This window comes from Bubalus kerabau, chromosome 14 (genome assembly GCF_029407905.1).
Source record: "Bubalus kerabau isolate K-KA32 ecotype Philippines breed swamp buffalo chromosome 14, PCC_UOA_SB_1v2, whole genome shotgun sequence".
Lineage (NCBI taxonomy): Eukaryota > Metazoa > Chordata > Mammalia > Artiodactyla > Bovidae > Bubalus > Bubalus kerabau.
The window spans coordinates 10,541,077-10,555,424 of NC_073637.1; the positions used below are offsets into that span (position 1 = coordinate 10,541,077).

The 14,348-nt window shown below is 46.8% G+C and overlaps 1 protein-coding gene across 1 annotated transcript in view; it reads right to left on the bottom strand.

Moving 5' to 3' along the window:
- Positions 1 to 14,348, bottom strand: part of TG (thyroglobulin) — a 235,784-nt gene that overhangs the window by 155,144 nt on the left and 66,292 nt on the right. Inside the window, exons 28-32 of the mRNA XM_055545720.1 lie at positions 6,207 to 6,272; positions 4,859 to 4,939; positions 4,036 to 4,173; positions 2,784 to 2,960; positions 701 to 812 (exon numbers count right to left, since the gene is read on the bottom strand). Of these exons, the coding sequence (XP_055401695.1) occupies positions 701 to 812; positions 2,784 to 2,960; positions 4,036 to 4,173; positions 4,859 to 4,939; positions 6,207 to 6,272 (574 nt within the window). The remainder of the gene's footprint in view (positions 1 to 700; positions 813 to 2,783; positions 2,961 to 4,035; positions 4,174 to 4,858; positions 4,940 to 6,206; positions 6,273 to 14,348) is intronic.

Here is a 14,348-nt window from a genome sequence, read left to right on the forward strand (position 1 = left end):
TAATTTTTTTTTTCAGCTGTACTGTGTAGCATGTGGGATCTTAGTTCCCTGACCAGCAATCGAATCCATGCCCCCTGCGTTGGGAGTGCAGAGTCTCAACCACTGCATCACCAGGGAGGTCCCACAGGATACATTTTTAAATAAAAAATTAAATAAAAGTCCTTATATGCCTCTGACCCTGTAAAAAGTTCTGCTTGCTCTCTGGGTTCTGAATGCAGCAGGGAGACTTTGCTGATCAAGTTTATTTCAATGCTTGAAAATTTGTATTAACTGATTAAAAAAAAAAAACAAACCACGGGTCAAGTTCCCCTTTTGCATCAGCTGACCTTAGGTTCAGGGCTAAATGTTGTGTTGATCATTAGTCGCTGACCTTAGCCACCTTAGTCAATAAAGTAAATAGTGAAAGTCCCTCAGTTGTGTCAGGCTCTTTGCGACGCCATGGACTGTATAGTCCATGGAATTCTCTAGGCCAGAATACTGGAGTGGATAGCCTTTCCCTTCTCCAGGGGATCTTCCCAACCCAGGGATAGAACCCAGGCTTCCCACATGTTGCCTATTTATTCCTTTTTCACCCTTTGCTTTGCGTTTTGCATTTTTCATGCTTGTGTCTTTAACTGATATTATATCACCTTCTTTATGAAAATAGAAGGGTCTTCATAGTAAGTATTGTAGAGGGCAGGGATGAACGGAAGTAGCTTACCCACTGGAAATGGATTTGTCAGACATAGGCACTTTGTTTCTAATGGAAATCCCCGTCAGCTTTTGGAATGGTAGGCGAGTGTAAAAATTCTTCACTCTATCTTGCAGCACAACTACACAGAGGAGGAAAGACATCTTATTATTTAACGGGAGATGCACTGTGACCAGAAAAATACTTCTGTAGGGGACAAAGTATACAAACCCATACTGAGAGCTTCTGATTAAAGACAGCATATTAAACCCATAGACTTACTCTCTGTTCTCTCCCCAAATCTCACTAAAATCACAGTAAAGGGATTTTTATAAAGGCATACACCCACAAGGCAAAAGAGAATAGGAGATCAGACAGAGCGACAAATTTGGGGAGCTAGAAAAAATACAGAGGAGGAAAAATTGACCTCATAAACCTAAGAAGGCTGAATTCTTGACTCTTCTGTGGGAAGAAGCAACGCTATACACCTGCGGGGCTTCCCAGGTGGCTCAGTGATAAAGAATCTGCCTGCCAATGTAGGAGTTGCAGGAGACAAGGGTTCAATCCCAGGGTCAGGAAGATCTTTGGAACAGGAAATGGCAACACTCCAGTATATAGTCTGGAAAATCCCATGAACAGAGGAGCCTGGCAGGCTACAGTCTGTGTGTACTAAGTTGCTTCAGTCATGTCCAATGCTATGTGACCCTGTGGACTGTAGCCCACCAGGCTCTGCTGTCCATGAGATTCTCCAGGCAAGAATACTAGAGTGGGTTGCCATGCCCTCCTCCAGGGGATCTTCCTAATCCAGGGATCGAACCACGTCTCTTATGTCTCCTGCATTGGCAGGTGGATTCCTTACCACTAGTGCCACCTGGGAAAGCCCTAGGCTACAGTCCATAGGGTCACAAAGAGTCAGACATGACTGAGCGTGCGCGCGCGCGCACACACACACACACACACACACACATCTTCTGGAGTCCTGAAAGGTTTATGTATCCACAGTACTGGGATGAAAGTGAGCTGATGCAGAATGGCCTGGAAGTCATTTAAAGAAGCAGGTATGTCTCCAGAGGTGGTCTCTTTTTCCAACAACTACCCCTTCCCACTGTACAAAAGTGAGGTCTCTCAGGGGCCCCAGAGTGAGTTACAGTGCAGAGAGGACCTTGCTGAAGCCAGGGAATTTTTTTTCCAGTTAGTCTAGGTGGTGAATATTGAGACTCCTTCATTTTTCCAACCTTGTTTGGCATGTAAACCACAAGCAGCCAGGCTCATGCCCCCAGGCCAGATATTATACAAGATCCCTCTGGAGGAAGGGCCTAAACACAAAGATGTGAAAGTGTTCGTCGCTCAGTCGTGGTCAACTCTTTGCGACCCTGTGGACTGTAGCCCGCCAGGCTCCTCTGTCCATGGGATTTTCCAGGCAAGAATACTGGAGTGGGTTGCCATTCCCTTCTTCACGGGATCTTCCCAATGAAGGGATCGAAGCTAGGTCTTCTGCATTGCAGACAGATTCTTTACCATCCAAGCCACCAAGGAAGTCCACATAGATGTGAGGGATTCCCCAAAGGGCAACCCAACTACGTCCTCTTACAAAGAAAGCCAAGGTCAACACGCTCCCACCATACACTCAGAGCTTCCCAGTTAGCTTCTGGGCCCCTCTCTTACATTGAAGTGGAAAACCAAGGGTCACCAGATACCTGAGAAAGGCTTCCAGCAAAGAAGACAGAACAGTAAGCGGAAGATCACAGCACCGCAGAAGAAATGAAAACTGTGCAAGGTGACTCCCTCTCCCCAGAGTATCACTGATGTTCCCAGAGGCTAAAATCAACTTCTGTCTTGTTGAAGCCACAGCTGTTAGGATTTTCTCTGATAAATATCCAATGGGAATTCCAACTGCTATATGCAATAAACATGATTTCTAAGAGCAGCGGAGTCCAGAGCAAGCGTCTTCTCTCTGGTCAATCTGATACATTTCTAAATGCCTCTGCATCTCTACAAAAAGCCTGGGTAACTTCCCTTAGGAAAGAAGAAGAGCTGATCAGGATATTTCTAAAACCACAGAGTCAGCAGCCCACTGAAAATGCAGTTTGGGATGATCCAACCAAGCGCTCACTTTTCTTCCTGTAGAGGGCACTTGGCCTTCGGGGCAGGATCAGCCTGCAGCCCTTGGGACTGGACTCCAGGATATCGTCACACACCTGGGCCTCCGGGTAGAGGGTGCAGGTGAAGTACAAGGGTTGACTGTCCGTTACCTCTGCCAGCTGACAGAAAGAGGGCTCTCCAACACAGCCTACAGGCAAGACAGAAGTCGGGTGTTAGTCCCTGGGAGGCTGTCGGGGGAGGGTTATCCCTGCAGGATCTTCTGGGAGGAAATGCCCTGTGGGGATTTCCTCCCAGGAAGGGCTGAGGCCCAAGTCAGAGGAGGCTGTCCAGTCTGGAAGGCTCAAGAAAAAAACCAGGGTTCTGCCAGCTGGAAAACAGGGAGTCCAGGTGGCTCTGAACCAACGCAGAGCCAGGAAGGTGAGGGGTCAGCTGAAATTCAGCAATATGGGAGGAGAGAGGGTGAAATTCCATTGAGTCTGCCAGGACCATCTCAGAGGCAGTCAGGGTCTCAGACTACAGACCACAGGATGTAAAACTTGGTGACACTGTGAATAGTCTCCCCTGCTCCCACTCTTGTGTCCAACTTTGCTCTGGTACATGTGAGCTCCTTGAGAGGGAGGGGTATGACTGATTCACTTTTTATTTTCTCATCCCCAAGGTCAAACACAGAGCCTAGAACATAACACATACTCAACACAGGACACACCTATTGGGTAGAGAATAGATAGATGAATGGATGGATGGATTGTTGGATAGATAGATGGATGGATGGATGGATTTTTGGATAGATGGATAAATGGGTGGATGGATAGGTATGGATGGATGGATAGATGAATGGATGGATGAATTGTTGGATAGATGGATGGATGGATGGATTGTTGGATGGATGGATGGATGGATGTATAGATAGATGGATGGATGGATTAATAGGTGGATGGGTGGATGGATTAACAGATGAACTGATGGATGGATGGATGGATTGTTGGATAAATGGATGGATGGACTGTTGGACAGATGGATGGATGGATGGATGGATGGATGGATGATTGATTGGATGATAGGTTCTGGGAGCAGAGTAGATACTGACTGCACAATTAGCTTCTGAAGATGTGGTTATGTTCTGTCTCCTGTATCACTCATGACACTAATACTGAAGTGATCTCTGAGTTTGATCTTGTCTATGTCTCAAGAGTTGTTAAACTAGGCCTGTGTTGCCTGACCACAGGGTGGAGAAGAAGGTGGATGAGAGCTAAGATACTCACGAGAAAGGCACCACAGGTTTGCCTGCTGAAGTGAAAATAAGTGTTTGAAAAGCCAGTGTTGCTGACTGGGCAGGGATACGTTTCGATCGACAATGACCTGGATAAGGTCCACAGGGGAGAAAAGGCCTGTTGTTAAATCTGAAAAAGAAAGGGCGAGTCAACTTCCTTTGGCTTTATCTCATGGCAAATCTCTCTGTCTGTCTGTCTGTCTCTCTCTTTCTGACTCTTTCTCTCTCACATATGCATGTGCACGCGTGCGCGCGCGCACGCGCACACACACACACACACACACACACACACTTGCAGGCTCAGTGACCCCAGAGCCGGTTTGGAGTCAATATGGCTGGGAGTCTGGTAAGGCAAGAAAAGTTCAGAGGGTCCCAGAAAGTCCTAAAAATTGTGGAGTTGCAAAATCTTAGAATCTTTGTTGGGGAGTAAACCTGGGAGCCATCTAGGTCAACTTTTCACTAAGGCAGGACTCTTGCTTACGACACTTCTGGCCCATTTCCCTGCAGACTCGTGTGACTTGTCTGTCCTGACCGCAGCAGCCCACCCCACAGTTAGGAAGTCGAGGAGTCAAATCTGCCTCTTTGTAAATGTGAACCACTGATACGCCCTCTGTCTTCCCAAGCCACGTGGAATTTCTGTCTCCCTCCCAAATGGCAGCCTTCATCTGTGAAGACAGCTCTCAGCTCTGCTCAGCCCCAGACTTGAAAGTTCCAGCTTACCCATCATGGGTCCATTCACTGATCAGACCCTTGGCATCACCACCTTGTCTCCACAGCCAAACCCCCAAGTATATCAAGAAGTTTGAGGTGGGTACCTGTTTCTGACGGAGATGCTGGCCTTGGTTCCGTGTCTCTTCTGCATCCCATAGACTCAGACCGAGACCCCATGTCAGAATCTAGGAGAGAAAAAGGGATTATTGTTCTAATATTTGGGAGGAAAGGGGAGGTATTCTTCTGGTCAAAATGATAATGACAGTGTGAGAAATCGTCATGGTCCACAGCCAGGGGTCCCAATAAGATCTGAAAAAAATCCAGTGGCATAGTTCTGTATTCTTTGGCTTTTTATGGAACATCAACCAACTTCTCCATAAGAGAACTATTATTGTCCTTGATGCTGGAATTATCAATGTTTGCAAAATCCTCCAGAGTTAACAGAGTATGTTCATAAACATTGGTCTTCCCAAGACTCCATGAAGGTAAGGAGTAAGATTTCCATTTTACTCTTGAGGAAACTGAGACTCAGAGACTTGAAATAACTTATTCCAGAACAGGCAGGTGGAGAGTAGATGAAATGGAATTCAAAAGAGTTAAATAAACTCCCAAGTCAGTAACAGGTCTTCCATGATGGGGGAACTGGGTTTTGGGTGGGCCTTGGGATGCTTCTGTTTAGTGGGGCAAATGTCCTGGGGAGAAGCAAGTCCTTAATTTTCCACCAGCTAGCAAGCATTTAAAAGAATTTTATTTTATTTTTTTTAAATTGAAGTATAGTTATATACAATATTATAAAAGTTGTTCATGTTCAATCATTCAGTCATGTCCAACTCTTTGCAATCCCATGGACTGTAACCCACAAGGCTCCTCTGTCCATTGAATTCTCCAGGCAAGAATACTGGAGTGGATGGTCATTTCCTTCTCCAGGGGATCTTCCCAACCCAGGGATCAAATCCAAGTCTCCTGCATTGGCAGATGGATTCTTTACTGCTTTGTTTGTCCTCCTTTGAGTTTATGAACATTGACCAAGTGCCTACTCAGAGCCAGGGACTGTGAAAGGCATGTGGGGTGGGTCTAACATGATGAGAGAGATGGCTGAGCCCCCAGGAGGGAGGTGCCTGGGTCTGAGCCCCCAGGAGAAAGGCCTCCTGTAGGGTGTGGTCCTCAGAGCCCCCGTCCTACTGACAGGGACCCGTGTGGCCAGTGCACTTGATCTCCCAGGACCCAGTGCTTACTCCATCCCTCCTTGGCTTTCCACACTTTCCATTTTTATTTTACACTTTGGTGTCTGATGAGAATTGAGGCCCTTCTCTCCACACAGGGTACTCACTTGGACAGTAAATCTCGACATTTTCTTTCTGGGGAGCAGAGTGCCCCATGAATGAGAAGTAGGGCCACACGGCCTCCTGTGATGGGTGTCCTGCTCACCACCCTCCCCACCACAGAGCTCACCTTTCCAGAGATAAACCTGCTGGAAGCTGGTCAAGGTGTCCTGGGTTCCTTCCAGGGGGGTCAGACCTGCAAAGAAGATGTTTATTTGTATGAGCTCGAGTGTTCGATTGTGCTTGCTCCTACTAGGGACTCACCATGACCACAACTGCTTCACCACCCTGACACTGAGGACCCTCCTGAGCCTGACACTGTTTCCCATACAAGGTGCATCCCAAAGTCTTCTTGGAGCTCTCTTCCAGCTGCTAGTACAAAATCAAAGCTGACCAGAGTATAGCTGCTAGCATAACTGATGCCATCTTGGGCCCATGCAGTTCCTCCTATTCTTCCACTGAAGCCTAGGACTGTCCAGGGTGGTAAATCAGTTCTCTGTCATCAAGGGCTTTGTAGTTAATATATAGTATTTAACAATTGTTGGGCTTCCCAGGCGGCTCTGGTGGCAGAATCTGCCTGCCAATGTAGGAGACACAGGTTTGATTCCTAGGTCGGAAAGATCCCCTAGAGGAGGAAAATGGCAATCCATTCTAGTATTCTTGCCTGAAAAATTCTGTGGACAAGAGGAGCCTGGAGGACTATACAGTTCATGCGGTTGCAAAGAGTCAGACAAGACTGAGCAGCTGAACACACACACAACGATTGTTAGGTCCAGGTGGCCTCCATGCTCTGGTAGCCTCCAAACAATGACAAAGACCTTGGCTGATGTATTCCCAGCACCCATGAGACTAGCTACTATTCATAAACCTTGACTTAGGAATGCATGCCTTGTTCCCAAGCACATACCTCTATTTGCTTTTGTTGTTCAGTCAGTCTCTCAGTCGTGTCTGACTCTTTGTGACCCTATGGACTATAGCCCACCCAGGATCCTCTGTCCATGGGATTCCCACAGCAAAGATATTGGAGTGGGCTGCCAATTCCTTGTCCAGGGGATCTTCCTGGGCTAGGAATTGAACCCGAGTCTCCTGTATAGGTAGGCAGATTCTTTACCATTGAGCCACCAAGGACATACTCCTACGTGTGTATGTGTGCTCAGTCGTGTTCAACTCTTTGGGACCCTAGATTAATTATAAATCATCCCAGGGGCTCCTCAACAGTGCAGAGTGTAGCTACTAATGGTTCTAGATCACTGATGTTGGATCCCCATCCAACCCTCTGAGTAAGTTACCCTGTAATAAATTGACCCATTGATTATTTGGAGCTGCCTGCCTCATTTCCCACTGTCAAGATACCTTCTCAGTTCAGTGGGCACTTTTCCTTCCCTCCGCCCTCTTAGGGCACCAAGGGGACTACAAGGGGAAGGGTCATGCGCTGTGACGCTTAGCATCACTTAAGGAACTGTGGGTTGGTCTAAAGAGACCAGAACTTAAAGAAGAGTCAACAGTTGGATTAATTTTCCATTTCACTTAAGTCCTCTGAGATTCTCACCTCATTGGCAACTGGGGATGGTATTTGTGAGGCCAAGAATTTCTATCTTCAGTATCATGCTTGACCATAATTTTCCAGCTCCTTAAATATACTTCTAGAGGCTGATAATTGAGCCTTATTTCTCTTTTTCTCACCAACACGTAGCATAACCCCTGGTACAGAACCAGTGTTCAGCACATTCATGAACACGAAGAGGAATGAGTAAGGAAAACAAAGCAGTCAGTGGCTTTCAGAGTCCACCAAGTGAACACAGAGCCTCACTGCACGAGCACAGGAAGGCTGACCGTGAGACTAGTTTTCCTACTGCGAGCTTCTGATCCCGCAATCCATTCCTCAAAGCCTCTCCAGTTCTATATTGTTGATGGTGAGAAGGTACAGAGAACAGAAGCAAACATGATTCCTCCTTTTCCTGGCTAATGGTTTAGATTGCCCAGACATCGTTCCATGCCTTCCACAAGAACTGAGTTAAAACTTCCCCATTACATAAGCAGGCCTGCAGACTCTGATGCATGTAAACTGCTCTCTCTGTAATCAAGGCTGCAGGAATACACACACATTTAGAATGGTGGCAGTTTGGCATGGAGCCTGATTCTTGAGTGTTGGTGGGTGTTATGTGATCTTAATTGACTTCAAGCCCCTTCTGCAGAGATCCTGTGCTGCATCTGGGGTGGTTAGCTTGACTCTAAAAACCTGGAAGTGCTGTTGTTCAGTTGCTAAGTCAAGTCCAACTCTTTGTGACCCCATGGACTGCAGCATGTCAGGCTTCCCTGTTTTTCACTATCTCCTGGAGTTTGCTTAGACTCATGTCCATTGAGTCAGTGATGCCATCCAACCATTTCATCCTCTGTCACTTCCTTCCCCTCCTGCTGTCAATCTTTCCCAGCATCAAGGCCTTTTCCAACGAGTTAGCTCTTTGTATCAGGTGGCCAAAGCATTGGAGCTTCAGCTTCAGTCCTTCCAATGAATATCCAGGGTTGATTTTCTTTCGGATTGACTGAACTGGGGGTGGGCAGGTTCCTAAACTGGAAAGCCCAGGTTTCAGAGTCTACCTTTTACTGGCCATTTTCTCTTCTCTGTGTTATTCTCCCCCAACGTCTCTACTTCTATTCCTTGTCCTTCCTACATAAACTACACTCCTGAGCCCTGGTCCCAGGCTCTGCTTGGTGCTAAAGACGGCTACTGTAAAGAACTAACAGGGCCTTCCCGTGTGTAGGTATCCACCATACATCCACTCCAGAGTCACCCAGTGATAACAGGGCCATGTGAGTTCCTCCCTCTCAGCCCCAGCATCCCAGGAAAATGATAATCATTTATACAAAACAGAATCCCATGAAGAGAATGCCAGCCAGCGAGCTGAGCCTCACCATGAACCAACAAAATAAAGCTTTGGGATTATAGAACAAACCCAGGAGTACTTCTGCCAAGGTCTATTTTTTCCCATCAAATTCTTAATCCCTATGGGTATTAAAGAATGTTTAATCTATTTTTTTATATTCATTTGCACTACAAGATATTGTCAGAAATGAGACAGAGCTTAGAGATTACTAAGCCTTTTTTCTTAGAAACAAGAAGATCAATCTAGCCAACACCAAATAGTTGAAAACATCCAGATATGTCCATTGGGAATTTAGGAGAGGCAGACTCAAAAGCCTCTTGATGAAAGTGAAAGAGGAGAGTGAAAAAGTTGGCTTAAAGCTCAACATTCAGAAAACTAAGATCATGGCATCTGGTCCCATCACTTCATGGGAAATAGATGGGGAAACAGTGGAGACAGTGTCAGACTTTATTTTGGGGGGCTCCAAAATCACTACAGATGGTGACTGCAGCCATGAAATTAAAAGACGTTTACTCCTTGGAAGAAAAGTTATGACCAACCTAGACAGCATATTGAAAAGCAAAGACATTACTTTGCCAACAAAGGTCCATCTAGTCAAGGCTATGGTTTTTCCAGTAGTCATGTATGGATGTGAAATTTGGACTGTGAAAAAAGCTGAGTGCTGAAGAATTGATGCTTTTGAACTGTGGTGTTGGAGAAGACTCTTGAGAGTCCCTTGGACTGCAAGGAGATCCAACCAGTCCATGCTGAAGGAGATCAGTCCTGGGTGTTCTTTGGAAGGAATGATGCTAAAGCTGAAACTCCAGTACTTTGGCCACCTCATGCGAAGAGTTGACTCATTGGAAAAGACTCTGATACTGGGAGAGATTGGGAGCAGGAGGAGAAGGGGACGACAGAGGATGAGATGGCTGGATGGCATCGCTGACTTGATGGATGTGAGTGTGAGTGAACTCCGGGAGTTGGTGATGGACAGGGAGGCCTGGCGTGCTGCAATTCATGGGGTCACAAAGAGTCAGACACGACTGAGCGACTGAACTGAGACTCTGAGTGGATTTCTCTACTGAGACACATGGCAACCCAGGCACAAAGGTTATAGAGAAAGCTGGTGACAGGAAAGAGAAACCTCACAGCCAGTGAAAAGTGCCGATAAGATGGATTCCAGGTGATTCATGGGGTTGTTTGTTTGGAGATATATTTGTTTGTTCTGGGTAATATCAGAAGTCTACCCTAAACTCCTCTGGAGTGAGAAAGGGTTGGTTGGCTTAAGAGAAGAGGAGACACGTCCCTCAGCGCTCTCCCAAATGAGCCTACTCACAAAATTCTCCTTCCTCTGTTTTGCTACCTTTTATATCATCCAAGTAGGTGGGGGGTCTGGGAAATGGTTCTTGAGAATTTACTTTGAAAGTCTACAGTGATTCCTCACTTGGAAATGCCATACCTATTGTGTATTGATGTCTGGATGAAAATTCAATTTTAATACCCTGTTTCATACATACATAAAATTGTGCTATGGTGGTGTGCTTATAGTTGTGCTTATAGTCGCTAAGTTGTGTCCGACTCTTGCAACCGCATGGACTGTAGCCCTCCAGGCTCCTCTGTCCATGGGATTTCCCAGGCAAGAATACCGAGTGGGTTGCCATTTCCTTCTCCAGGGGATCTTCCCAACCCAGGGATCAAACCCTAGTCCCCTGCATTGGCAGGCAGTCTCCTGCATTGCAGGCAAACTCTTTACTGACTGAGCCACCAGGGAAGCCCAAAATTGTGCTATAGAACATTAAAAAAAAATAGTAAAGACATGCTAAGGGGGATTCTGTGTCCAGTGATCTGTCATCAGTCCATATGATGGGCAAATAGGAAGCCCACTACACTTTAATAATGCCCCTATCGGTCACCCCAACTAGCCTGTGAGTCCCTTGAGAGCAGAAACCACTCTCCCCATCTCAGTGATCCAACTGCCTGACTGGGCTCCTCACAGCCAGCTGCTTCTCAGGACGAGAGGCAGATGGGTGAGCTCAGCAGTTCCCCTCCCCACGCTGTCCTGCACCTCCCACTCAGCACGGCAGCACACGCTCGACCCTCCACCTCTCCTGCACCTTTTGTTCCCTTTCCCCCACAGTCCTTCAAAATCTTGAAGGAGAACATGCTGGTAGCTGAGATTCGTCACCCAATGACTGCAGTGCGGCGGCCCCAGAGGGACGGCCCGGCAGCAAAATTTTCTGTTACCAGGCTCCTTAGTTTGCTGCTGTCATAGGAAGATCCCTCTGAGGCACTTTCTGCTTCCAGCCAAGGAGATGCAGGACCATCTCAGCAGATAGTGAGTGCCGCCCCTGATGACTCTGATCCCCGAAGCTGGAGTTGAAGCCCTAGCCACGGCAATTAATGCAAAGATAGCTTCTTGAAATGTGACACGTCACAGCTTTGAACCTCACTCCCATGAGCAAAAGTGTGATACAACCTCACACTTCTGCCTCAGGTGGCCTCGGTCTCAATCAGACTGTCAAACACAGATCAACTGAGCTGATGGAAAATGCTTTGTAAAATGCAACACAGATACTGACGTGCTTACTATTTGAATTTAGGGTGTTTCTAAATTCCATTTCGAAATTTTTAAATTTCCATTCACTAACGCTTTCTAAGTAAATGCTCATTCTCCGTGAACCAGGCCACCTGCCAAAGCAGGTCCTCAGCGTACCTGTGAGCTGACCGACGAGAGTGGACGTCCGAACCGGACACCAGACGTCCCACAGAGCGCCTCTGTTGGATGTGCGGGCGGGGGACCAGGGACTTGGGGTTCAGAAAACCACACCGTAAACTTCAGCCTGTAGTGCATGTTAGCAATCCTTGTTCGATGGGAATTTTCTGGGAAGAATACTGGAGTGGGTAGCTATTTCCTCCTCCAGGGGATCTTCCGGAAACAGGGATCAAACCCCATGTTTTTGCATCTGCTGCATTGGCAGGAGGATTCTTTACCACTGAGGCACCTGGGAAGCCCTGCTTCATTGTGTAAGATATTAAAAAGCACACCCCTATTTTGCAGATGAAAACCCTGAGGTTCGGGGTTGGGGGGGTTAGATGATTTGAACAAGGTTATGGAACTGGTCAGGGAGGAGGAAGCAGGATTCAACTGCAATGTTTTCAATGCAAACCACTGCTCCAGCATCTCCAGTATCTACCCAGTGCCCATCTGGGCAGTACTCCAAGGGCTTCACGTGCATTCTTCCTAGGATCCTCCCAACCTCCCCAAGCATCAGAAATCACCATAAAACTCATTTTTTAATTAGAAAAACCAAGACATAGAGAGATCATACAATGAGTAAGCATTCACTTTGGGATTTTCCTCCCGAGGTCTGATTCCAGAGTCTGTATTTTAATGAGCATCTAACCATTTGCTAAATGGAAGGAGGAGGTTGACCCTCAACCACCCCTGGGATGGATAGAGTTCCTCTTTATTGCCCCTATACCCTCTCATGTTCTCCCAATCCAGTCTACACTGTCTCCATCAGCTGTTCAGATATCTGGAATTCTCACTCCTCTTTCCTTTCATCAATATCTGCCATTAGGAACGGGTTTTTTCAGCTATTCGCACTTTAGTAAGAATTTTAATCCCTATGTTTATCTTCTCAGGGGTTAATTGTACTTGAGGCTGACTTCCTATTGTGGAAAGGAAGGATCTGTGCCCTACGGTTCCCAACTGGAGGTGACCTCCAAATCACTCTGTGTACAAAGCAACCTTCAATCTGGAACATCATGAATATGACTGAGGCTGTCTGAAACTTGCAGCAAAGGGTTCCCTTCATAAAGCTCCGCCTGGACCCCAAGATATGCATATACACCCAGGGCCCCGGAAAAAAACTTCAGAAGTAATCACTCCGTCTCAGGGAGGCCAGACAAGGGCACAGTCTTCACTTCTTGGGCATGGACCAAGCACACGCTCTGTGTTAAGCAATTCACTCTGGATTTATTGCCCACGAATGGATCATATGTCTTTCTTCAAATGCTCATTTTCACCCTGGGTTACCTCTCAGAATAACGGATCCCAAATGTTTACTTTCCATCATAGAAATAAACGATTTTATTTTATTTACCACAAAAGAAATGAATCCTCATGGAATTCCACCAAATTCTGTAATATTGTTTTTCCAGGCTTTGGTAAATAGGCATTCCACAGGTCCTGCGTGCACTCTCTGTGCCAGGTCTTATGTTCCATAGTGTGAATCCAGAAGTTCATAAGACACAGAGCTTATTATATACTATATAATAAGTCTAGTTCTTAAAATGTAACCAAAAATGACAGATTTTTTAATGATATCATGTAACATTAATACTGCGTCAAATACAATACTAAGTTCTACATGGGTATCATCTGAAAGTATGATATAAGGAAGCAGTTAAGAAAGTCACTTTGGAGGCCTTTGGAGGCAGAATGCCTGGTTTCAGGTCCCAACCCTTCTACTTACAAGCTCGGAGACCCTGGGAAGCCCTCACTTGTTTGCCTCAGTGTCTACAGCTGTAAAATGGGAACAATGGTAATACTTTGCCTCCCCCAAAGCACCGTGTTGAGGATCCGTGAGTTAGAACAGGTCGAGACCTTGGAGCAGGGCCTGGCTCTTAGTAAGCACGATGGAACACATTTCTATGACTACTGTTATTGTCTACCCTCTCCTTCCATCTTCACAGCAACCCAGTGAGCGAGGAGCTGTCATTACCCCATTAGCAACCAGACCTGCAGACATGTACTGGCTAGCTCAAGGCCACACAGCTGGTGTCCAAAACCGTAATTCAACACCACAGGGCAAACTCTCAGCTGGGCCAGGGAGGGCAGCTTCCAGACAAAGGCTCAGTCTCAGTGCATTGCCCACTGCCCTGCACTTCCTAAAGAACCAACACACGAATCACGCTCGAAGCTCCACAGAGGAGGAAGGGATAAGCTCTGTGGGTAGTCAGGGAGGGCTCTTGGAGGAGCTCACTGCCATTAGAGTCCAAGAGCTGCAGCACATTGAGAAGCAGAGCATGGAAACTTCTCCATGCTCTGCAGAAGGCAGGACTTGGTCTCTGCCAGCCCTTAGAGGACCACTTCCAGGGGATCTCACGGCTCTTTTGACAGGCCAGCCCCCTCCCTCCTCTTTCTGGCTGACACCAGCGTGTGCTTTCGCCCCTCCCTACTCAGAGGGTAGACTGGAACCATGGGGTCCAGTTCTGACATTCAAGGGCTGGCAGATAAATACAGGAGAGAGGAGATAAGATGCAGCCAGGCTACCTTCGACCTCACACTGGATCTGAAGAGGTAAGTGAACAACTGGCCCTTTAAACTCAATCTCTCAAGGTCAGAAGAGAACTTCCAGGTCACCTACTCAGAGCTCCTCAGACTTAGTGTATGTGGCATCATC